A 26,347-nucleotide genomic window follows, 5' to 3' on the forward strand; every position below is an offset into this window, starting at 1 on the left:
TAGTTACTGTAGTTAGTTTTTTTAATAAAATTGTAAGTCTAATTTATAAATTAATTAGATTAGATTTAAGTCGTTTCTTTTAAATTATTTAGTTTAAGCTTGGTTATTATAGCATAAAGGATAGGTTCTAATATAATTTCTTTTTTAATTGTTATAAATTCGTAATTCGTAGCTTTCTTTAGTTTTAAGTTAGTTTTCATCTTAAGTTCGGAAAGATTATAATATTTCTTTAGTTAAAGTCCGTTTGTAAACTATTTTTTCAATGCCCTAAGTGAGTATACATCTATTAAAATCAAACGCAGAGCTCATTATGTTGATTTTTGAAGAGTTCCCTGGAATATCTTCCACATCTCATTTTTGAAGAGATCCCGCGAGATCGGGAACTCATCATCATCATCATCATCATCAGCCTATAGCTATGGGAACTATGTGGTTAAAACCAAAAATTTGCCGGAAGTCACTATTCCACGCGAACGAAGTCGCGGGCAAAAGCTATGAATAATATTACTACACTTCACTTCGGTAAGTGTTTATTAATCAACCTATACTTTTGAACATAAGCATCGTAAGTATAGTATGCGCCAACGCCCGCCGCCTGCCCCCTCGTCCCCGCGCAGTAGCTAAAAATAATTAATCGGCCCGTCAGCGAGCGCGGCACCCGAACGCGGGTAGACGCGCGAGGGCAGACGTCGTTGACGGTTGTCTCGTTGAATGAAAAGTTTTCGGAATATTTCGGTGATTTAAAAGTTTGCTATCGCGGAGAAAAAAACCATTTGCCTAATATTTAATTGTTAGTAGTTTAGTAGGTAAAGGTTTAGATACTAGTGTTTTAATTTTCATTGATAAAAAGTATTAGGATTACGTTTCCAATTTTCTTATAAATTTAGTAGTTTAGTAGGTGAATTTGTCGCTCATTTTATCTTTCTATCATAAGCAACCTACAAAAAGAAATGAAATCCCACAAAAACATTTCATGTTAAATGTTGCCAAGACGAGACCATATAGCTCGCACTGTCAAAAAGTAATCAGATCCCGTGTAGAGCCAAGTTTCTAACCCTATACTTTTGAACTGGCGAGTTGGCCGCACGGAAAGAGTTTAGAAGATTGAATAGATTTTTAAGCTCAAGCCCATATGACGAATAGCAAAAAGTCCGTGCGGCCGACTCGCCAGTTCAAAAGTATAGGGTTAGAAACTTGGCTCTACACGGGATCTGATTACTTTTGACAGTGCGAGCTATATGGTCTCGTCTTGGCAACATTTAACATGAAATGTTTTTGTGGGATACATTTTGACAGTTTGTTGTTTTCGCACCGTATCGCCTTCGGTTCTAGTTTGCTCACGCAAGACGTCACGTAAGAAAGGTATTTAGGGTTGGATCAAATAATAGGTTATTTAAATAAAAAAAAAACATTTCACAAATATATAATTTATTTCTTAAAACTAATTTGGCATTAAGTCATTCCTAGTTTTTTTTTCCAAAATTAGTAACTTTATGTACAAGGAACTAATATTCACAACACAATGTAATATAGATGACACACGTCTTTTGTTTATTTCAAATTTGTACCTACCTAGAATTTTGCACAATTGGACAATGATTTTCAAGTTTATAATATAATGATTATGTTATCGGCTTACTCACGTAACTGTTTGACGAGGAACTCGACTAGTTTCAAGCCATGCTAGAGGCTTATATTCATGAGCAGCATTCCTCTAGCATGGCTTGAAACTAGTCGAGTTCCTCGTCAAACAGTTACGTGAGTAAGCCGATAACATAATAATTAATTAAGTATGTCTCACGAAAGTTATAATAAAGTTTAGATAAATTAAATTGTTCTTAAACAATAAACTATTCTAAAAATCACTATTTCGACTCAAAAGTACATATTTTTCTAAACACAATGTTTGTAATAATTAGATAAATTGAACAATTTAAAAGTCATCTTTAGTTAACAGATATATTATTTTACTATTCCTATCTACAATATTTTGTAATTTTCACTCATTAATTCATTAATATTAGTTTTACCGTACTCAGAGTCATTTAATGGTTACTTAATACGGTCCTTAGCAATTGTTTTTGGAACCAAATCGTTACTAAGGAATAGTTTAAATAATCGTTGATTGTCGGTTCATATCTGACGGAACATGCGTCGCGTATCATCGGTCGCGTAACGCCAGAACAGACAAATGTATAGAAAAACAATTGGCCGTTCACTCTCAACCGATGATACGTCAGTACGACCGATGATACGTCAGTACGACCGATGATACGCTCGACGTATTTTACTTCAGATATGAACTGAATACTCAAACGCTACTCAATTTTAAGACGCTCTCAAATGTAGTTCTGGACTATCAATCTATACTAATATTATAAAGCTGAAGAGTTTGTTTGTTTGTTTGTTTGAACGCGCTAATCTTTGAAACTACTGGTCCGAATTGAATAATTCTTTTTATGTTAGATAGTGCATTTGTCGAGGAAGGTTATAGACTATAAAACATCACGCTATGACCAATAGGAGCCAAGCAGAGCGGGTGAAACCGCGCGGTAGTAGCTAGTTCTTTATAAAATGACAGAGATAGCACGATATTTAAGTACAACTTAAAATTGAGTATTCGGTCGTTTGTCTCTGAGTATGACAGTTATTAGTTTATGACATGTAAAGTGCTACTTAAAATTGACATCACTGGCTAGTCAACTATTCTTTTTTGACAGTTGTCGGTTACTAATAGTAGGTGGCGCTAGTGGTCCGTGCCATTTTTCTCTGAGTCTCAACCATTAAGCATATACAAAGGTCTCGATGTTGCTTACAAAGGAAATTGGTCGTTAAATTACAAATCACAATAATTGATTTGTGACTGTATTACTAAGAGTTATAAGGTTGAAAATGCGTTATAGAAATTCGCAACTCAGCAACTGAATTTCGTTGTAATCATAGTCAAGACTATCTTTTTACTCATTCAATAATTTTAGCTATATTATTTGTCCTATGGCAACATTTTATCAAATCAACCTTTTTTACATTTTGGTCAACGTTTGGCCGCTATCTCGCCTAATGGTAAGTGATGATGCGGCCTACGATGGAGCACGTCTGCCCATAAGCAACCTATTCACTCGGGCTTTGAAGACACCCAGGTTATAAGCAACAGGAAACACAGACTCCGGCAAGGAGTTCCACTCCCTAGCAGTTCGCACAAGGAAGCATGAAGCGAAACGCTTATTGCAAAGAAAAGTATAGGTATTCTACTTTACATATAATTATATTCTTTTTAATCTTCTCATTCGATCTCATAATTCCATTCTTTACAGTGGCGTAGCGTGTTTTTGCGGGGCCCCGTATAAATGTTTATTTGGGGCCCCCTTTTAGGTGGGAGAAAATCATGTAGTTACTTTTCCCATCCTGTCTTGTGACTGTGTCTGTTGACTGCACTGTAGCGGGTTCGATTCCCGCACGGAGCAACTCTTTATTTGTTCCCCAAATTGTTGTTTCGGGTCTGGGTGTCATGTGCATGTAAACTTGTATGTTTGTAAACGCACACACGATACAGGAGAAAATCCTAATGCGGGGCAACGTTTTATAAAAAAAGAAAAAGAAAAGAAGGTCTCTCAAGCCTCAACCTTACATTAACAGGGAGCTTATGTTTGGGGCGTCTGTGGACTGGGGCTCCCGTATAATTGATACAGCAGATACGGCTCTAGCTACGCCCCTGACTCCTAAGCAATTCTTAATGCTGGGGTCACACTAATGGAATATGCCATTGATTTGAAAACAAATGAACGATTATGAACTTTAAAGTACTATTTAAGCAAAATTATTGTACCTACCTCCATATTGCAACATTTAAGCCAGATTCCATAGCACGGTTCTAAACCTTAGTGGTTTTTTGGTTGCTATTTGTTATTTATTGTATTATTGTTTTGTGTAAATAATAAATAAAGTAAAAAAAAATGTTCGTACAAACATCAATTATCGCCATAATCAAATGGCATATTCCATTAGTGTGGCCCCAGCATAAAACTTTATTACTCTCACTCACTCTACTCACTAGCGCCCTCAACCATCAATATAACACGCCAATTCATTTACTAGTCTAAAAAAGACATGTTAAAACGTACATAGTATAGAAAATCACCAGTCTAAAGGATTATTAATGGCTTCTCTGAAAGGTATGCTGTTTTCACTGTAGAATTGTGCAAACCAATTTCTGAAGGCTCTGATGGTCTTGTCAGTTTTGACGTAAGCCGGTGCTGAGACGAAGCGCTTGCTGTTCCATATTACGATGTCTCGTTCAAACTGGAAAAAAGAAACATGGATTAAGTCTTTGATTGTCAATAGAAAACTGTTGAAAACAAATCCTCCGCTTACGTCGGTCACCGGTGACCACCACAGCGTTCAACGTGTCAACGATTTGGTTTTTTGGTTAGTGTTTGTTGAGGATGTCACTATCGACAAACGGTGAAGGAAAACATCGTGAGGAAACATGGGCTTATCATTTTCAATTCTGCTTCTTCAACATCACGCAGACAGCCTTATTTTCGCAGATTTTCTCTTTAAACCCAAAGGTTGTCTGGTAGAGAATGCCATACGGCATTAATTTCGCCTTATGTATTATTTATTTTGTATTGTGTACATTCAAGATTAGATAAATAAATAAATCATGCTTTTTATCCCCGAAAGGGTAGAGAGAGGTGCACATTACGGTACTTAATGCCGCTATACAATGTACACTCACTTTTCACCATTAGTGTTATAAGTCCCATGTAATAGGGGGTGAGCCTATTGCCATATACTGGACACAATTCCAGATTCGTGCTACTATTGAGAAATTGTCAAAAAACCGAAAAAAGTCCAGTATTACTTTGCCCGGCTCGGGGATCGCACCCGAGACCTCTGTATGGAAGTTTTTAATAATAACTTTAAAATTGCCAACCCGCATTGAGCAAGCGTGGTGATTGATGCTCAATCTTTCTCCGTGTGAGAAGGGGTATTTGGTCAGCAATGGCCACTTATAGGCTGTTGATGTGACGTGATATGATTTTGTTTTGGTTAAAGTTACTATGTATTTCCAGATTACAATATAAATAAATAATTTAACTCACCATAGCGCCTTCTGCCTTAACGGACAACGCAGCGAAGGGGGCGTTGTAAGTAGGAGAAAACATGCGATGTATTACTTTTTGTAAGTTAGGTGCTATCGGAGTGACAGACTGGGAGACTAATATAGGTCCCACTGGGGTGCTTAGGAATAGGCGGACGTGGCCTGGTCCAATCTGTGAAAGATAAATAAGGGTTTTAGAAAAAGAAAAGGCATGTATAGAATGAGATTTAATAAGGATGATGACGGGGTATGGAAATTTAAAGTCTATTTCGTCCGTCAGTTAGGCAATGAAAAAAATATAAGATACGTATTTTTTTATGATGTCGTATAAGATAATAGTAGTAAGATAAAACGAATCAAAGTTTAGGAGTGGGAGCTACCTACGTTATTTTTAAGTATAAAACGTACTTAGAAGTGACGTCACGCAGTATTTCAAATCTAAGTATTTGTTTCCGTAAGGGAATAAAAATACTTGTATAATGTTTTAAAACAATCTACAAGACTTTATTAATATAATGTGATCTATCCTATTTTTAAGACAGAAAGTTTAAATTGGTATGGTGGACTATTCAAAGTGACTTTTTGTATTTTATTTTTTATTTTGTCATCTAACATAACAATACTTAGACAATATGAATCAAAGTTTAGGAGTGGGAGATTTTTCAAATCGATATAATATCTTCGAAAGTATTTGTTTCCGTAAGAAAATTAAAAATACGTGTCTAATGTTTTAAAATAATCTACAAGACGGACATTAAAATAAAAATTAGTCATCTATCCTATTTTCAAGATGGAAAGCTAAAAATTGGTTTGTAGTAGTCTACAAATGTAGTTGGGCTTAGAATTTGTGACTTTTTCATTACTATTTTTTAGGAAATTTGCCCCCAACCTTTCGAAAAAGCGCGTGGCAGAAAGCTAGTAAAAGTAAACATAAGATCTATTTTTCCACCTGAGCTTTTCTGTATTTACTTGCTCCATGCACCTACCACTGGTTTTTCACTGCATCACCTAAAGGTTTGGCTGGTAGAAAATGCCCACTGCATTAAGCCCACCTTTGTACACATTGATGTGCATAAAGAGTAAATAAATAAATAAAAAAATAAATAACCTTAATAAATAAATAGCCTTACCTGTGTAACTTTAACATCGACATGCCCCAGGTCACACTTCATGATTTTGTAGTCGTGTGTCAACGTCATTGATGCTGTGTGATCCTCATTCCTCGCCCACGTAGCCGACCAGACATGGCATCCTGGAATATAGGGGGAGACGTGATAATTATCATATTTTTTATACTTGTGTAGGAGAACCATGCTTGGTACAAATAGACATCACCAAATCACGTTCTAATTCTATTTATATTAAGACCTAACCAAACATTTCTTGATAACTGCACAGTTGACTGCACACTTGAGACTGCACAGTTGGTACGGTGGCTGGGCAACTGGCTGCCGCGCAACGGGTAGCGGGTTCGATTCCCGCACGGAGCAACTCTTTGTGTGATCCACAAATTGTTGTTTCGGGTCTGGATGTCATGTGTATGTGAACTTGTATGTTTGTAAACGCACCCACGACACAGGAGAAAATCCTAGTGTGGGGCAACGTTTTTTTAATGAATTTAATGAATAAAAGAATAAAATTGAAACTTAAACCGGGATATTTACCATGTTTTTTAATATTTATGAGTTTCCGATATTTCGGCACTGTTGCAAGCGCCATGATCACGGATAAAATATCGGAAACTCATAAATATTAAAAACATGGTAAATATCCCGGTTTAAGTTTCAATTCTAGTGTTAGTGACCATGTCAGTTTAAAAACTTATAGGTATCATATTTTTATAGGTACTTGTGTGGGAGAGCCATGCTTCGGCACAAATGGGCTGGCTCGACCGGAGTGATACCACGGCCGAGCAGAAAACCGACGTGAAACAACGCTTGCGTTGTGTGAGTGAGGTTACCAAAGACCCAATTACCTCCTTTCCCATCATCCCAATCCATGATTCCGTAACAATCCTCAAATTCCTAACCCCCAAAAGACCAGTAACGCACTTGTAACGCCTTTGGTGTTTCAGGTGTCCATGGGCGGCGGCGATTGCTTACCATCAGATAATCCGTCTGCTCGTTCACCGGCTTATACCATAAAAAATGAGTATGGCACTTAGTCATAAAACGGTATTCTCCCAGTTATGCAGTCTCTTTTGTGCCTTTAAGCTTAATTTGTTCTGTCTCCTGCATTAAATTCACCGAGGGAAGTGGAAACTATCGTTTTCTTTTTCTTCTCCTCTAATAATATCTTCTGAATAATTTCGTTGCGGGATTCAAGACAGTCATTCATGTCCCTGGGACGCGCCGGACTTCAGTGTTCCGGTGTTTTCATGTTTGTATCTACTGTAGATCCTGGTGCACAGGAGTTGCAGCGGTATGGGAGGTTGTGGCGGGCTTGTCCCAATTAAGTCATAGAATATAATTGTTGGTCTAAATCTAAGATAGAACTTACCTATCAAATCATTCAGCAGTGGATATTTCTCTCCTAAGCCAGACAGCAGTGACATAGTGTGTACCGCGTTCAAATGGGCAACATCAGCACCATTCTCTGGAATTTCCTGCAAGATATAAAACAAAACTTAAAACTTTGGATTACAAGAGCTACTCCTGCTATCAGCTGATATTATTAACCACTAGCTTCTACCAGGCCGGCTTCGCCCGCGTTTGCATGGGATAAAAAGTATCCTATCCCCCAAGTCAGCTTATACCCTGTCTGTACAGTAGTTTCAGCGTGATTGACGGACAAACATCCAAACTTTCACATTTAGAATATTAGTTTTTTTTAAAGGAGGAAAATCATCTCCCACCTTGGGCGAGGCGAGAGTGTCAGACCCTTACTGACTAAAAACCACCCCGTTCCTACTCCTGCTTTTCGAGCCGGAGCCCCGGTAAAACCGCTAGGTAGTCCGCAGCTCCGGATCAGTAGGGTTAGTCCGGTTCTCGAATGCGAAGTTTCGTTTAATCTTCGGCCGTAGGTTTTATTGATTTACTAATGAAATTAATTAAAATAACGTTTTATTTTTAATTTTAAATCAAAACCTATTTATTTATCTTCATTTCATTCTTTCATATTATTATTGTTCACGAATGTTCGTAATAAATGCAATTGTAGTACGAAATTTGCGAAGTTTCGGACGAAACTTCGTTTTTCGTTGAATTAGAGTAGGCCTCCAGACATCAGCTCTATTACAGCGGGAGAAGTCATTCGATAATATTTCCCCTAAAAAAATACTTAAAAAAATAACTTACTTGTATATGAGCGCTGACAACATATTCGTTCCTTCCCCGATAGCCCCAACTCTTGAGTTCAGGCAGCTCTGGAACTATCCACAGTGGTTCTCTGCCCTCAGCATCATACCAGACCCACACTGCACCGTCTCTTTCAACTGTCTTCCAATGTTTTATGGACACTCCTTTTGGTGCTGTGGAAAATAAGAATTAACTGATACAATGCTGTTTGACTGCATGGTTGGTGCGGTGGCGGTGGCGAGTTCGACTGACAGACCGCACGGAGCAACTCTTTGTGTGATCCACAAATTGTTGTTTCGAGTCTGGGTGTTACTTTGCATGTGAAATTGTATGTTTGTAAACGACATACGAGAAAATCCTAAAGTAGGGCAACTTTTAAAAAAAGTTTGCGAAAAAAACGCCGTATTCTTAAAGTAAAGAGTGTTCAAATTAGCTCAAAGAGAATAATGCACTTTTTGCTTGAAATACTGGGCCTATTTAAAAAAAAGTAACGTGACGCCTTTTATCCCCGAAGGGGTCGGCAGAGGTGCACATTACGGCACGTAATGCCGCGATACAATGTACACCCACTTTTCACCATTTGTGTTATAAGTCCCATGTAATAGGAGATGAGCCTATTGCCATATACTGGTCACAATTCCGGACTCCGTGCTACTACTGAGAAATTTTTGAAAAACTCAAAAATACCCAGTAATACTTTGGCCGACTCGGGAATCGAACCCAAGACCCCTTGTCCGGTTGCGGAAGATGCGGTCCGTACGATGCGGATCAGTGGACGCAGTTGTATGAGTTTCTATACAAGACAAACTAAAATTCGTTGCGTGCGATGCGGGCCTGTGGACGCTTACGTTTATAAGTCATATCCTTGAACCTTTTTTTTTTCACCGGGACAAGCCCGCCACAACCTCCCATACCGCTGCAACTCTTGTAAGCAAGAATCTACAGTAGATACAAACATGTAAACACCGGAAGACTGAAGTCCGGCGCGACCTAGGGACATGAATGACTATCTTGGATCCCGCAACGAAATAAATCAGAAGATGTTATTAGAGTAGATGAAGAAGAAGAAGAAGTTATATCCTGTACCATTTTAAACGAAATAAATAAAATAGGTAATAACAATATTATACAAACCATGTTCAACTCCAGGCACACTGACGCAGGCCCCGTTCTCCCCAAACCGCCACTTGTGGAAGGGGCACTCGATGCAGGACCCGCTGACGGTGCCTGCTATGCCCAGGTTGGCTCCCAAGTGGGGGCAGTAGGCGTCCACGCAGCGCGCCACGCCGTCCTCTCCGCGGTAGATGCAGAGGTTTTGGCCTGACGAGGCAAATGTAGGAATTAATATTGCATTTTTATTATAACTATCGTGGGATATGTCTATTTAGCGTACTATTTTTTAGTTCAAGTTCTACTATTTTACTAGTATACTACTATTTTAGCATATTACTGGTTACTATATTATACTAAATGACTAAAAATCACGGCGACGTGGGCTGTGCGATGTCGACGTATAAGTTTGAAATCACCAGTGCATTAATGCTCAAACCTTCTCCGTGTGAGATGAACTAAATTACCTATCGAGTACTTTTTATCCATTAAACAGCTCGGTAAAAGTCAATGTGTAAATTTTATCCTCTATAAACTATTTTGTACCTACTCATCTCTAAAACACTATCACACAATTAAAGCTTTAGCTACTCAACAATAGATGGCGTTACAAACATCTTTAACAATTTTTTTTTAATTTTATTTATTTTAGGGACTTTTATACCACACAGCGTATGTCAGTCCCATCGTAGCCTAATGTGTGTATAAACTAATCAGAAATCAATGAATCAGAGCCATTAAGTTGAACAACATTCACGCAACATTTAACTTTAATAAAAGCTTCCGCTACTGAACAACAGATGTCGCTACTCACCGAGTGCATCAACTGAAACGACGCTGCCATTCTTTAGTTCCCTGCTCTCGGCGACTGCAAACCAACCATTAGGGTATGGTGGGGGAGTCTTGCTGCCTATTTTCTTGGCAGTCTGGGCCCTGGATATGATCCTATCCCTGTCCGGACCCGGGGGGATGTGCTCGAAGCCGATCTCTGTGAATTCCTGGAAAAATATTCAAAGTCAACGTATTTATTTCAATTCATCCTAAATTAGGCTTTTGAAACGTCAAATTGGAGTCGGTAGTCTGTCTGTCAGTGAAGCTAGGTGCTCGTTCCAAAGTGTAGCTTCGAATGGAGAAGAACGAGCAAGAAACTTCATCCATATTAAGTTTTTTGTTTTGTATTATTAGGTACATCTGTATTTATTTGCATTACGTAGTATATTGACTGTGTCATTGGTCTACTGGTTGAGCAAAATTCGGGTTGAATTCCCAGTTCCCAGGCAAGTTGAATAAAATCGGGATCCTTTGATTTTTAGAAAAATTTCGTTGTGTGATTGAGAAATTCCCAATCTTCTCATTCCCCAACAACCCTTAAATTCCTAACCCCGAAAAGGCCGGCAACGCACTTGTAACGCCTCTGGTGTTTCAAGTGCCCATAGGCGGCGGCGATAGCTTACCACCAGTTGACCCGTCTATCGACCGACTTAGGTATACCATGACAAAAAATAAATCACAAACCAAAAATAGCTTACCTTCTTAAATATAATAGGATTGACATAACTCCTATATAAAATCAACAAGAAGTAATACAAAGCGACAGCCATTAAAATATATGAACTATAGTCATATATTAATTCGAAAACTGTCAAAGTAAACGCAAATGTGAAGTTTAAATACGATACAATCGTTTCTTTGACATGTTGCTTCGTTAAACCATTTTGACAGTCGCTGTGTAGGTATCTGTCAAAAACGTCATCTGTCATTTTCGAGCAGGACTCCATTTTGGAATTTTTGAAATGGGGAATATTCTTTTTGCATCTGTAAAGAAGAAAAGTTATTGTTAGTAGTGGATGTTTAAGTCTTTAACTGCCAATAGAAAACTGTTGAAGGCAAATCCTCCGGTAACGTCGGTCACCGGTGACCACCACGGCGTTCAATATGTTAAATGGTTTTTGTTCACAATTGCCTGGCTTATGGGTCGAGTGATTGCAAGTGCGACTGCCGGACAAGGGGTCTCGGGTTCAATCCCCGGGTCACCATTTGTGTTGTAAGTCCCATGTAATAGGGGGTGAGCTTATTGCCATATACTGGGCACAATTCCAGACTCCGTGCTTCTACAGAGAACTTTTTTGAAAAGCCGAAAAACGCCCAGTTCTACAATGCCCGGCCCGGAAGCGAACTCCAGATCCTTTATCCGGCAGTCACATTTGCGACCACGCGACTAACGAGGCAGCCTAATATACCATGGTATTATATAATACCAATTATATATTTATCGGTAGATAATTAACTATGTATATCTAAGTATAAAATTATTTAGACATACTACATTAATTTATTATACTGTAACACAAACAAATATACAATAGTTAGTAGAATTTATTTACAGTTCATGCTTTAATAACAGATTTAAAACGATTAATATCAGCAAGCCATGACAGTTGCCTGCTGAACTACGGTGCTTTTCCACCAGAGATGTGCTATGCTACGTGTTTTTTTTTGAGGTGGGAAATCATCCAATGACTTCTCCCACCTTGGGTGAGGTGGGAGAGAGTGTGAGACTCTTACTGACTAAAAACCACCCCGTTCCTACTCCTGCTTTGAGCCGAAACCCCGGTAACATTTTACGTTGTCCGCATACTGCGTTGTTGTGGATGCGTTTGGCTTCCACCAATCATATTCATTGGTACACATAGCTTAGTACTGGTGGAAATGGACTCAGCTAAACTATGTTTTTTATATGGAAAGATGCATGTTATGGATGGTTTCCCTACTATCGATACATCGCATACTTGAACTGCGCATCTTCCTCGCACAGCTACTTAGCGGTGAGGCATCTTCATAGCATATTTTACTCGTACAGGGACGTAGCTCAGTATCGTCTGGTCCTGGAAACGGTCAAATAGTTTCAACAGCGTTAGCCATAACATCCTTCATTTGCGGGTCTACGGAGCGGCGAGTAAGGGTAGCTCGCCGACCCCCACCAAAACTAGACCCGTGCGTACGGCGCGTCTCAAAGAGCCATCAGACCACCACAGATGGGGCTCAGTAGGGCTAATGCCTGATTCGGAGCTGTGTAAGTTTACCGGGACTCTGGCTCGAAAAGCAGGAGTAGAAACGAGGTGGTTTTTAGTCAGTAAGAGTCTGACACTCCTTTTCTCGCCCAGGGCGGCAGAAGTCATTGGATGATTTTCCTTCATAAAAAAGCATAGCTACATAGCACATCTGTGGTGGAAAAGTAGTCTAACCCATCAAAATTTGGAATAATCCGGATTAAAACCTACGTTTGTTCTACTATCTACGTTTCCTTGAGATTTCATAGTTATCACGATTAGAAAAATGAAGTGTGGTAAAGGAAGTCTAGTTTTTAGATTAGATACGAATACTATTTGTTATCTGATATAGCGTAGGTCATGTTTATATCCGAAGATATAGTATCATACACAAGTGTAGGAGAGCCATGCTTCGGCACGAATGGGCCGGCTCAACCGGAGTGATACCAAGAAACACAGAAAACCGACGTGAACAACGCGTGCGTTGTGTGAGTCAGGTTACCGGAGGCCCAATTACCTTAGAACCTCCTTCTCAAGTCCCGATTCCCCCAACAACTCTTAAATTCCTAACCCCCAAAAGGCAGGCAATGCACTTGTAACGCCTCTAGTGTTTCGGGTGTCTATGGGCGGCGGCGATTGCTTAGCAACAGCTGATCCGTTTGATCGTTTATCGGCTTATGCCATAAAAAAAATCAACAGCCTATAAGTGGCTACTGTTGACTAAAGCCTTCTTCTCGCAGGAAGAAGATTTGAGTATTAATCACCACGCTTGCTCAATGCGGGTTGGCGATTTTAAACTTATAATTAGAAATTATAAGCCTAGGTTTCCTCACAACATTTTCTAAAAAAAAATCACATTGGTATTTGCCGTTGGTAGGTTTAGAATACGCACCCTTATGCATGAGAAGCGGGCGTCTTAAACCTCCGGGCCACCACGACTTATGTAACAAGTAACGATATTTCTATGACGTTTGTAATGAAAAGGAAGTATGAAGAAGTATGTTTAACACGTAAACATATTAAACAGATATCTGACACATGTACCGATCATATTACCGAATACAAATACGTAGACTTAATATCTAGAAATTTGCGACCTTACAAGGTTTACACTAAGTACTAAAGCAAGCAAATTTTAATAAAAATATAGGTCAAGTTGTCACTGTTTTGCTTAGTAACAGCAATCGTACTTAGGTAAGTTAATGTTCACATGTAAACAGCAGCTCATGTAAAGAGATTGTCCAGTCAACTGATGGTAGCGGTGACTGTCCAGGCGACACACGTACTTAGGTATCGTCATGAGTTAATGTTCACATGTAAACAGCAGCTCATGTAAAGAGATTGTCCAGTCAACTGATGGTAGCGGTGACTGTCCAGGCGACACGTACTTAGGTATCGTCATGAGCTAATATTCACATGTAAACAGCTGCTCATGTAAAGAGATTGTCCAGTCAACTGATGGTAGCGGTGACTGTCCAGGCGATACGTACTTAGGTATCGTCATGAGCTAATATTCACATGTAAACAGCAGCTCATGTAAAGAGATTGTCCAGTCAACTGATGGTAGCGGTGACTGTCCAGGCGATACGTACATAGGTATCGTCATGAGCTAATGTTCACATGTAAACAGCAGCTCATGTAAAGAGATTGTCCAGTCAACTGATGGTAGTAGCAACTGTATAGGCGATACTTCGATTTAAAAAATGGATGTTAAAAGAACTCTGCTTTCTGCTTATTTTATTTGGCTTAGTCACCGCAATAGTAATGATAAAATGAAATAAGTGATAAAGAAAGCCTGATATAGATGTTTTAGTCATCATCACATCATACTTATTCTGGGTAAGGAGTAGATAGGGGTGTGTCCGGTCCGGAGCTGCGGACTACCTAGCGGGTTTACCGGGGCTCCGGCTCGAAAAGCAGGAGTAGGAACGGGGTGGTTTTTAGTCAGTAAGAGTCTAACACTCTCTCTCGCCTCGCCCAAGGCGGGAGAAGTCATTGGATGATTTTTCTCCTCAAAAAAAGAGGTGTGTTTGTAAACTTATGTTTATATTAAGTTCCGTTTTTTTCAGAATATTATGTAGACTACAGTCATGTGGTATATACATTATATACAGGCTAAAGTTATATGTACCTACACTATATTTTTATTTACGATACACGATATTTATATTTCCACCTAAAGAAAAACATTTTTTTACGATATAGGAATTTTATAGTTTCTGTTTATGTCTTGTATTTTATATGAAGTTGTTGGTAACTGTCACTATCATTAAGTGAGTTATACGATTAGTTATATGTACCAGAAGTTAAGTTGAAAGAAGACATACATCTGTAAAATGGCTTCAAAATTGGATAGGTAGTCTTAACGTGATGCGTGCACAAACATACAGACGGACAGTCAGAAATATCTGACCGCTAATTATTTTATCAATAAATCATTTTTTAAGGTTCGACACCATTTGAGAGGATCTAGCTAGACTAGCTTTCAAGCTATGGTTGTACTCGAGTGGTCTAAGAAATAAACACATCAGCCCTTAACAATACATACACACATCAACAGCCTATAAGTGGCCACTGCTGACCAAAGCCCTCTTCTCACACAGAGGTTTGAGCATTAATCACCACGCTTGCTCAATGCGGGTTGGCAATTTCAAACTTATAATAATTAGAAATTATAAGCCCAGGTTTCCTTACGATGTTTTTCTTTACCGTTTGTCAATGGTGTCTAAATCATTTTAGAAAGTATAGGTACCGTATGGGGAAACCTCTTCTGACTTAATTTTAACCACTTATTATATTGTCTGAAAATATACGAAAAATGAGCGAAATAGGTCCAGTAGTTAATTCAAATAGTGCATTTTTTTTGTGTTAAATGGGCCGACGTTTGGCCGCTATCTCGCCTGATGGAAAGTGATGATGCGGCCTACGATGGAGCACGTCTGCCCATAAGCAACCTATTCACTCGGGCTTTGAAGACACCCAGGTTATACCCAATAGGGAAACACAGACTCTGGCAAGGAATTCCTTAGCAGTTCGCACAAGGAAGCTTGAAGCGAAGCGCTTCGTGCGAGTGGGTGGAATATCTACCATGAAACGGTGACGCCTCGCCGATTGTCTTGTGGTTCGATGATGGAAAGGACTTGCATTTTTCCTTCGGAAACAAAGACAAGGACGCACTTTCGCACGTAAACCAGTGAGGATTAGCAAACGAAGTCACGTTTGAAAGCTAGTTAAGAATAAAGATGCTGTGTAAGACATTATTATAATGTCATCTCGAGTAATATAGGCGGTAAACTAGTTAGTATTACTTAGCATTAGCATTTTTAAGTTGAAATTGACCTGAATTAGCCTTGGCCAGTGCATTTGGTAAAGGCGCGGTCATAATGTTTAATTGAATTATTGTAACATTTAGATACATATATTTTTTATTACGACTCCAAAGAGGAAAACAAGTTATGAAAATTGAAAATCTATTTAGTCCGTCAGTTAGACAATGAAAAAATTAGACATTATAGTCCAGTCATTTGGTAGTTTTACCTGGAAAGTTTTCCGGGAGTTTTGAAAATTGGTGAATTTATAGATTTGGGTATGCTCTTTTCGAATTTCAACTTTGCCACCTCGTACAACCGCCGCTCGCGCCGCCATATTGAAAAAATGGCGGCTAAAATGGTTTTTATTAATATATCTGTTCCGACGCATTTTACGAAAAAATATTTATTTACAAAATTAAACTAGAAAACATTTCCTACAATTTATGTATTGATAACTTTTTCATAAAATCAATAGTTTTTGGCGTACGAGCGCCGCAAAGTATTATTCATCTGCACCACCACGTGTACAAACAATGTGTGTTGTGCAGCAACGACTGTCGCAACCGAGGGCTGGGCTCGCTGTCATTGCAGAGGTAAGTCCCCTGTTTGTGGAGTGACTAGAGAGGCGCCATGGCGTCCTCACCTACCCCCTGACGCAGGTGCTTACCGAACACAGGAGTTTCGGTAGGATCCTGTTTTTGATTGGGCGGATGGAAACGCCCGGGTGTCATCACTGCAAAGACCGCCCGGAGGACACAGTGGAACATATAACATAACACATATAACATCAGAAACAGGAACCTAAGGAAACTCCCCTGTTTGTACAACACACATTGTTTGTAAACGGTTTTTTATTAATATCTCCGCTCCGACGCATTTTACTAAAAAATATTTATTTACAAAATTAAACTAGAAAAAATTTCCTACAATTTATGTATTGATAACTTTTTCATAAAATCAATAGTTTTTGGCGTACGAGCGCCGCAAAGTATTATTCATCTGCACCACCACGTGTACAAACAATGTGTTTTTTTTTAAATGTATCAATTCTTAAAAACTAATGATGATATCTCGTTCAAACCAATTTTCTTTGAAAGTTTCCATTAAAATCTACAGCATATATTTTTTTTAGTTTTCTTACTCACTTATTTTAAAAGTTAGAGGGCAGGACACATTCGATAGACCTCATTTTTCCACTTTGGAAGTGTCTATCTTTCAAACAATTGATTTTGACGAAAAATGGTTTTAGGAACCATGACGTATTTTTAATGGCCTATCCATAGACAACCATCACGGATAGGTTAGACGAAAAAAATTTTTTTGAAGAGGTGCAGTGACCGCGCGCTCTCCGCCCTCTATCTCGGAAACGGTGCACCGTATAAAAAAAAGTTTAGACAAAAGTTGTAGAGAATTTTGTATTCTACAATATTGGTATTAAATGCAAATACCAAAAACCCATAGGAAATGAGATATTTCCAAAAAAGCGCAAAAAAACGTTTTTTGGGACCTTTGGACCTTAAAATTTAATAGTTGCTTACACCCTACCATATGTAGGTTTTGAGACAAGTTTCAGGCAGTCAATATACAAGTATATACAAAATTACAGCTGGGTATCTCAAATTCCGAGGTGAAATCCTAATTTGACTGGACTAATAATACTTTGCGGCGCTCGTACGCCAAAAACTATTGATTTTATGAAAAAGTTATCAATACTTAAATTGTAGGAAATTTTTTCTAGTTTAATTTTGTAGATAAATATTTTTTCGTAAAATGCGTCGGAACGGAGATATTAATAAAAAACCGTTTTTAGGCGCCATTTTTTCAATATGGCGGCGCGAGCGGCGGGTGTACGAGGTGGCAAAGTTGAAATTCGAAAAGAGCATACCCAAATCTATAAATTCACCAATTTTCAAAACTCCCGGAAAACATTCCAGGTAACCCCTTTTTATCTACCAAATGACTGGACTATTAGTAAGACCTATAACATTAGTAATATTAGGACAAGTATTTTTTGTATTTTGTCGTATAAAAATACAATACTTCTTTAGGTAAAACTAATGAAAGTTTAGGGCGTAGCTACGTCATTTGTAAATATAAAACGTACATAGAAATGACGTCACGCGATATTTCAAACTAGCTACTGACAACGAAGCATAAATAGCTGATTCCTGTTTTTCTCGTTTCAGGAAGAATTTCGGGAAATCTTCTCTTAGTGTTTATTTACACTCCTTAAGGAACATACATGCCAAATTTCTGCCTCCTAGGGCCAGTAATTTTGACTGTGCATTGACTAATATTAGAACTTGAGACGGGATATTTACCATGTTTATTTATGTCTATGAGTTTCCGATATTTCATCCGTGATCATGGCGCTTGCAACAGTGCCGAAATATCGGAAACTCATCGACATAAATAAACATGGTAAATATCCCGTCTCAAGTTCTGATATTAGGTAGTGTTAGTGTCCATGTCAGTTTAAAAACTTATATGTGCGTTGTCTGTCAGTCAGTCACTCCGTCAGTTATACAGAATTTAAACGGAACAAACGAGCGGACAAACGCTATTTTTTTTAGTTTTTATAATTTTAATAGTTTATAAAAACTAAAAAAAAATAGCGTTTGTCCGCTAGTTTGTTCCGTTTAAATTCTGTTTAGTTTTCATGCAACAACAGCCTTAAGCAGTTGATTATAAGTATTATTACATAAAATAAACATTGAATTCATTATTTTTTTGAAAATAAGACTCGTTTTTTTGTAATAAATTATCTGCAGTTTTTTATGCAGTTTCGATGTGAGGTAGTGTTGTGTTTGAAGATTACAGTAGTAGTTATAAATTATTGTATTTAACATTATTGTATTTAACAGTTTCTTTTAGAACACTTAATATAATATATAAAATTGTGTTGATCTTGACATTTACTTTAATTACTGCAAATAATTTATGGTTTCAATAGGTAAAAAGTAGTTTAAAATGTGTTTTTAATTAATAATATTTATTTGTCTTATCGAGAGCAAGTTAGATGCATAATGTATGCAATAATTTAGGAATTACAATTTCAAATTAACTTGACTAGACATTTTTAACATGACGACACAATTTTAAATGGAATGCCAGCCAAGACTGGTTGGTCGAGTGCTCGCAAGTGCGACTGCGGACCTAGGTTATCGGATTCGATTCCCGAGTCGGGCAAAGTATTGCTGAGCTTTAGTAAGTAAGTAATAGCACGGAGTCTGGTGTGCCCAGTATTTGGCAGTAGGTTCAGCCCTATTACATAGGTCCTATGACATAAATTGTGAAAAGTGGGTGTACATTGTATAGCAGCATTATGTGCCGTAATGTGCACCTCTGCCTACCCCTTTGGGAAAAAAGGTGTGGCGTTGTTTTTTGTAATATGTATGTACTTTGTAAGATTATGTAGACACCACTAACAGCGAAGAAAAACATCGTGAGGAAACCTGAGCTTATAATTATCACTAAGCTCATAAGGTCACGCAAGCGTTGTTCCACGTCGGTTTTCTTTTCAACCGTGGTATCACTCCGGTCGAGCCGGCCCATTCGTGCCGAAGCATGGCTCTCCCAATTGTATTATTTTACATGTATTTTTTTTAAGGGGGGCACATCATTCAATGACTTCTCCCACTTTGGGCGAGGTGAGAGGGAGTGTCAGACTTTTACTGACTAAAAACCACACCGTTCCTACTCCTGCTTGTCGAGCCGGAGACCCGGTAAACCCGCTAGGTAGTTCGCAACTCCGGATCATTAAATATGTATTAAGGACACATCCTAACATCCTTAGGCTTTAATATAATATCAAAGTTCGAAATTATCGCCAATGATAACGGATTTCTGCTCCAGTGATTATTATCAATTCTTATCGCGACGAACGTATTTGATAAAACGGGAAAAACACGCACATTCTGATAACGGGAGTTATAAATATTACGTACGAAAAAAAAGAGGAGAGTCGCAACGGTTTGGGGATCAATAAGTAATTAATAATAACGTTTGCTACTATCATTCAGCAACAGCCGTCAGCTGAGCTGATTGTAAACTGACACATGCGTGCTGCCATTTGAACAGGTCCGCTCATATTGTTGTGTTTCTTTCCTCTAAAGACCACTACAGAATGAACTTGCACGGTTCTCTCACATTTTGACTTGATTTGTCTGGACTTTAAAAGAGACTATCATCATCATCATCAGCCTATAGCAGTCCACTGCTGGATATAGGCCTCCCCAATTGTTCGCCACTTTGCTCTATCACTAGCGACTCGCATCCAGCTCCTGCCAGCCATGAAAAAAGAGACTATGACCTCTGAGTTTGTTTCGGCATTTCTTCTCAGAGTAGTCCGATAGGAAATGCCGGCCTCATCTAGTTATTTAAGAGACTGACGTGTAAAAGAGTTACATTGTAACCTATTTGCAAAATAAATATCATTTATCATAATTATCATAGAATATCATACACATATAAGTGTGGGTGAGCCATGCTTCGGCACTACAGGGCCGGTTCGACCGGAGTGATACCACGGCAGAGCAAAAAAACTGAGGTGAAATAACGCTTGCGTTGTGTGAGTGAGGTTACTGTAGCCTCAATTACCCCTTTCCCAATCTTCCCAATCCCCGATTCCTCAAAGGCCGGCAATACATTTGTAACAACTCTGGTGTTTCGCGTGTGCATGGGCGGCGGCGATAGATTACCATCTACACCTTTTTACTTATAATATCATTGGGCAGGGCCGTTTTTGTGTCACAGTACACAAGCACAATGTGATTGTGAACTTGGCATAAAAAAGTTTTTTCCAAATTTCGAGTTAGCGTAGTATAAATTGCTGGTGTCGACATTATGGCATCACCTCTTTGTATTTGCTTCATGGTAAAAACCTCCGGGCCTTCACGAAATGAGACAGAAAGACTATATTCATCATCACCATCATCAGCCGAGAGACGTCCACAGCTGAACAAAGGCCTCCCCCTTAGTCCTCCACGTAGAACGACAAGCCGCCACCTGCATCCACTGGCTCCCCGCCACTCTGACGATATTTTTTTATAAGAGCAGTCGACCTCCAATACGCCACACAAGTGTGTTAAATATTTGCAAAAATTTAGTTATAAATAAATTCTGACCTATTTTGTAATTACTCATATATTCATATAGGCTATTTATAGCACATTTATGTGAAATAATTAACATTGATTGAAGTTAAAACAAATAAATAAGCAATAAACCTAAATATATGAATAGTGATACTAATTGCAATCTAATGTATTAACTAAAATTTATTTCCTTTGTGCTTTGCCACTCGTCAAGGACTTAATCGATACTGTTCATATTTGTTTGATATTTGTTAATTTTAAGACAAAGGTTTTTAATTAGAAATAACGGCTTACAGTTTCAAGTCACAGAGGGACTCTTGCAGGATGCGTGGTTAATTATGTCTATGTTAAGTATGTCTCACGATACTTAAAAAAGATTTTTATCTTTTATTCCGTGGAATTCGGAAAATGATCTGAGAGCGATCCAAAGTACTCTGGCGTTGCAGCCTATACGCCTGCTCGTTTGCCGCTCTATACTATACAATGTCACTAAGCCAACTATTTAATGTAATTTTATTATAACTTTCGTGAAACATTCTAAATAAATTATAATGTTTTTATGAATGCTGCTCATGAATATGAGCCTCTAGCATGGCATGAAACTAGTCGAGTTCCTCGTCAAACAGTCACGTGAGTAAGTCGATAACATAATACTTAACTATTTAAAGTTATTAGGCCTTTTTTGGAGGGGGGAAAATTGTCTGATGTCTTCTCCCGCCTTGGGCGAGGCGAGAGAGAAGTGTCAAACTTTAACGGACTAAAAACCAGCCGTTGCTACTCCTGCTTTTCGAGCCGGAGCTCCGGTAACCCGCTAGGTAGTCCGCAGCTCCGGATCAATTAGCCTTACTGGGCCCTATATGTGGAGGTCGATGGCTTTTGAGGCGCGCGCAAAACGCGACGCGCCACACGCACGGGTCTGGTTCTGGTCGGGCAGCGAGCTACCCTTGCTCGCCGTCCGCAGGCCCGCACTTACGGTGGCCGGAGATCGTCACGCGATCCCCGACGCCCAGAGTGTCTCTCGCGACGGCTGGGGCGTAAGGAGGTTCGTTCCCTCATCCGCCTCGCCTTCTCCTTAGCTAGCATGACTAAGCCTAAGTCTGCCTCAACAATAACATTGTTAGAAACAAAAATAATTATTGAAATCGGACCACTGTGCCTAGAGATTGGCGTGTCCAAACACAATGATATCAGCACCAATACAATTGTATAACTGTTCCTGTACGAACAATGTATTGACTGAATGTTTGTTTGTTTGCAACTATGACTTCATAATATATCATATAGACTGGTACTAGCTTCTGTCAGCGGCTTCGCTCGTATTCCACCATTAAAAAGTAACCTATGTGTTGTCCAGACCTTTGTAAGAAAGAAAGAAGTTAGTTGTATGTTCTTCTTTCTTTTATTTGTTTCTTTCTTTCAGCCCATTGTCTACCTCTGTTCCAAATTTCATCTAGATCCCTTCGCGGTTTTGACGTGCCCAAGTACTTCGTGATGCGTTGGTTAGGAGCGGCCTGCAGGTAGTCGTAGATGGGATCCAGTAGGGCAGATGCCTGATCTGGAGCTGCGGACTACCTAGCGGGTTTATCGGGGCTCCGGCTCGAAAAGCAGGAGTAGTAACGAGATGATTTTTAGTCAGTCATAATAAGATACTCGCTATCGCCACGCCGACGGTTACATATTTTTAATTTTTGACTATATTTTTAATATCAATTTTATTAAATTTTAAGCATAATACTTTTTTATTCTACTACGGATCCATTAGAACCCGTACAAAAATTATCTTAGATTTTAAAATTGCCCCAATTACGGCCTTAATCTATTAATTATCAATACAATAACCGTGTCCTATCGTAGATAATGCATCAACTGTAAATAAAGTATTAGCGCGTAGGAAATTGCTCGCATACTTGTCATTTTATCTAAATCTATACTTTACGATAATAGATCTTAATAATTTACTGTTTAAGTACATTATTTACTTGACAATTCCGTGTGGTGACAACCAGTACTATCCCTAAGGCGTATTAGATCGAGCTTCACCACGACATTTGCCATGAAAAGTGTAGTATATACAAAATTTAAAATGGGCCGGCTCGACCTGAGTGATACCACGGCCTCACAGAAAACCGACGTGAAACAACGCTTGCGTTGTGTGAGTGAGGTTTACGGAGGCACAATTCCCCCCTTCCCAATCATCCCAAACCCCGATTTCCCAACAACCCTTAAATTCCTAAGCCCCAAAAAGCCGGCAACGCGCTTGTCCCGCCTTGGGCGAGGCGAAAGTCAAACTCTTACAGACTAAAAACGACGCCTGCTTTGAGCTGTAACCAGTTACGTTGTCCACAGCACTCCGGAATTGTGAAATCGCCAACCCGCATTAAGCTAGCGTGGTGATTAATGCTCAAACCTCCGTGGGACAAGAGGCATTTGGTGAGCTGAAGCCACGTATAGTTGCTGATGTGATATCATTCTTACTGAAAATCAGTTTATTTATCGGGGAAAAACATATATTAATTTTAACATTACCTACACAATTTTACGATTAGTAATTACGGAATACTTTAAACTGAAACCGTAATTGCGTCGATATTTTAAATGTAAGTTTGTGTGTTACGTGATAACTCATGAAGTGCTGAATCATTTTTGGTGAATTTCGGTGCAGATTCGTAGATATAGTAGGCAATAAGATATGATAAAATATATTTTCTCTGACATAATCTTTTGAGTACAAACGCAAGTATCAATCAAGGCGATATAGATTTGATAAAGATTAAAGATTCTAAGTGTGGGAGAGCCATGCTTCGGCACGAATGGGTCGGATCGACCGGAGTGATACCACGGCCTCATAGAAAACCGACGTGAAACAACGCTTGCGTTGTGTGAGTGAGGTTACTGAAGGCCCAATTACCCCTCTTCCCAATTCCCCAACAACTCTTAAATTCCTAACCCCCAAAAGGGCGGTAACGCATTTGCGGGCTTCCATTCGTGCCAAAGTATGGCTCCCCCCCGTTAAAAAATAAATAAATAGGAGGCCTATTATGTCCAGTATTTGTAGATTTTCAGTGACTGTTATTGATAACGAAGACTTTCATTAACCGACTTCAAAAAAGAGGTTCTCAGTTTGACCTGTATGTATGTTTGTACGCGATTGTCTCGCGTTTCGCTGAACCTATTTTGATGCGGTTTTCAGCATAGTATTTTTCAGACCCGGGAAAAAGTTTTAGGGATATTACTTGACTTAAAAACTTTCATATATGAAGCAGGTTCCTTATTTAGTATTTTTTTAAGGTCTATGGTTACACCTTATTTTTATGCCTTTTATCCCCGAAGGGGTAGGCAGAGGTGCACATTACGGCACGTAATGCCGCTATACAATGTACACTCACTTTTCACCATTTGTGTTGTTAGTCCCATGTAATAGGGGGTGAGCCTATTGCGATATACCGGCACAATTCTAGACTCCGTGCTACTACTGAGACGTTTTCGAAAAACCGAAAAAACTTAGTAATACTTTGCCCGACTCGGCACTTGCGACCACTCGACCAAAGAGGCAGTAATTTTCAACTATTGATAATATTATAACGCAAACGGTTTAACCATCTAATATCTATTAATCTTTTACGATAAGTAAAACTCGTAAAATGAATTACTTATCTACACCATTTAAAACAATAGAAGAACTGAATATTTTCATGACTAATTAGATGGTTGGATTTGTTTCAAAGCAAAAATAATACTACAAAAACAAAAATACTATAAAAATTCTAAATTAAAACAATATTAAGTTAACGTAGGTAAAAAACGGGTACCAATACACCTATAAATAAATTAAAATATATTTATTTTCTAACATAAAAAAAAGTTATTAACCAACTGTCAATAATGTATTAGTAAAGAGTGTTCAAATTAGCTTAAAGAGAATGATGCACTTTTTGGCGTAACTACTGAGGGGTGTTTCTTCAAAAAACTTTAACTTTTATTTAACAAATCATTATTCTCCCGCGTTATTAAGCATCATGGTAGCTTATTATCATCCTTATTTTGATTGGATTGGTTGAGAGCAGTGTCACAGCTTATTTTATTGAAACTAAATGTGTTTCAATCGGCAGAATTGTTAACTTTTGGTTGAGGATAATGACGCCGTTAACTTTTTGTGATTTTTTTTTTGGGGAATCACCTGGGCCTATTTCGCTAATTTTTCGTATATCGTCAGCCAAGATGATAACAAATGTTATGTAGTTTAAATTAAGCCAAATCTACTAGCTCCCTACAATATAACAGTAGAAAAACATATTTATTTCTTCTAAAATAAAATAAAACAATAATAAAATGTAACTTACCAACTGTCAAAATGTCACATTCGCGAAAAAAGCGCGGGACGTCAATCACAGATAACACAAAATCGTAGTGCGATATTTTTAATATAGGGCGGCAACGGACGTCCGCATACAGCCAGCGCTGTAGCTATACTGCCTAACCTTGCGTATCTTCATTCAATATATATCAACTTATATTTCTTATTTAATTTTTTTAAACAAATATTATTATTTTTTTACCAAATCGTTAGTCAAAATGTTGATAAGTGTAGTTTTTGGGTTTGAAAAAGGGTATTATAATGCTTTTGTATGTATGTAATGTTTTGAAAATTAATACGTAATGAATAAAAAATGATGGGTGTACGTGCGTTCTGTCGCTGCTGTGCTGAATTACATAATTCATTTGTTTATCATATTGTTGTTTAGATAAACCTTATTGTTAGGAGGAAAGTTTAAGATTTGGAGTTTAGTTTACAAGAGTAACGATGGAGTTTCTTGCTCGTTCTTTTCCATTCGAAGCTACACTTTGGAACGAGCGCCTAGCTTCACTGACAGACAGACTGACGGACAATTCAATTTGACGTTTCAAAAGTGCCTAATTTAGGATTAATTGAAATAAAAGCTTTGACTTTGACTTTGAAGAGGGAAATAGATAGTGGGAGAAGATGGGTGGCTTTTAACACCCTTAGCCTGCTTTTCCACCAGAGATGTGCTATGCTACGTTGCTGTGGATGCGATTGGCTTCCACCAATCACATTCTTTTTTTAAAAAAAAAACGTTGCCCCACATTAGGATTTTCTCCTGTGTCGTGGGTGCATTTACAAACATACAATTTCACATGCTCATGACAACCAGACCCGAAACAACAATTTGTGGATCACACAAAGAGTTGCTCCGTGCGGGAATCGAACCCGCTACACGTTGCACGGCAGCCAGTTGCCCAGCCACCGCGCCAACCGTGCAGTCATTGGTACACATAGCTTAGCAATGGTGGAATGGAATTATGTATATGGAAAGATGCGCGCTATGGATGGTTTCCCTACTATCGATACATCGCATACTCG

At 38.6% G+C, this 26,347-nt stretch overlaps 1 protein-coding gene across 1 annotated transcript; it reads right to left on the minus strand.

Annotated features, from left to right (window-relative positions):
* Nucleotides 1-1,714: 1,714 nt before the first annotated feature.
* LOC118281031 (cholesterol 7-desaturase nvd) lies at nt 1,715-25,470 on the minus strand. The gene is made up of 9 exons (XM_050700955.1): nt 25,308-25,470; nt 11,040-11,325; nt 10,325-10,508; nt 9,535-9,720; nt 8,401-8,573; nt 7,604-7,709; nt 6,235-6,356; nt 5,106-5,276; nt 1,715-4,299 (listed from the first exon to the last, which is right to left on the minus strand). Exons 2-9 carry the CDS (start codon nt 11,286-11,288, stop codon nt 4,135-4,137), a joined length of 1,356 nt encoding a protein of 451 aa, XP_050556912.1. The 5' UTR covers nt 11,289-11,325; nt 25,308-25,470; the 3' UTR covers nt 1,715-4,134.
* Between the last annotated feature and the right edge of the window lie 877 nt (nt 25,471-26,347).

Source organism: Spodoptera frugiperda, chromosome 19 (assembly GCF_023101765.2).
Source record: "Spodoptera frugiperda isolate SF20-4 chromosome 19, AGI-APGP_CSIRO_Sfru_2.0, whole genome shotgun sequence".
NCBI classification, from domain to species: Eukaryota; Metazoa; Arthropoda; class Insecta; order Lepidoptera; family Noctuidae; genus Spodoptera; species Spodoptera frugiperda.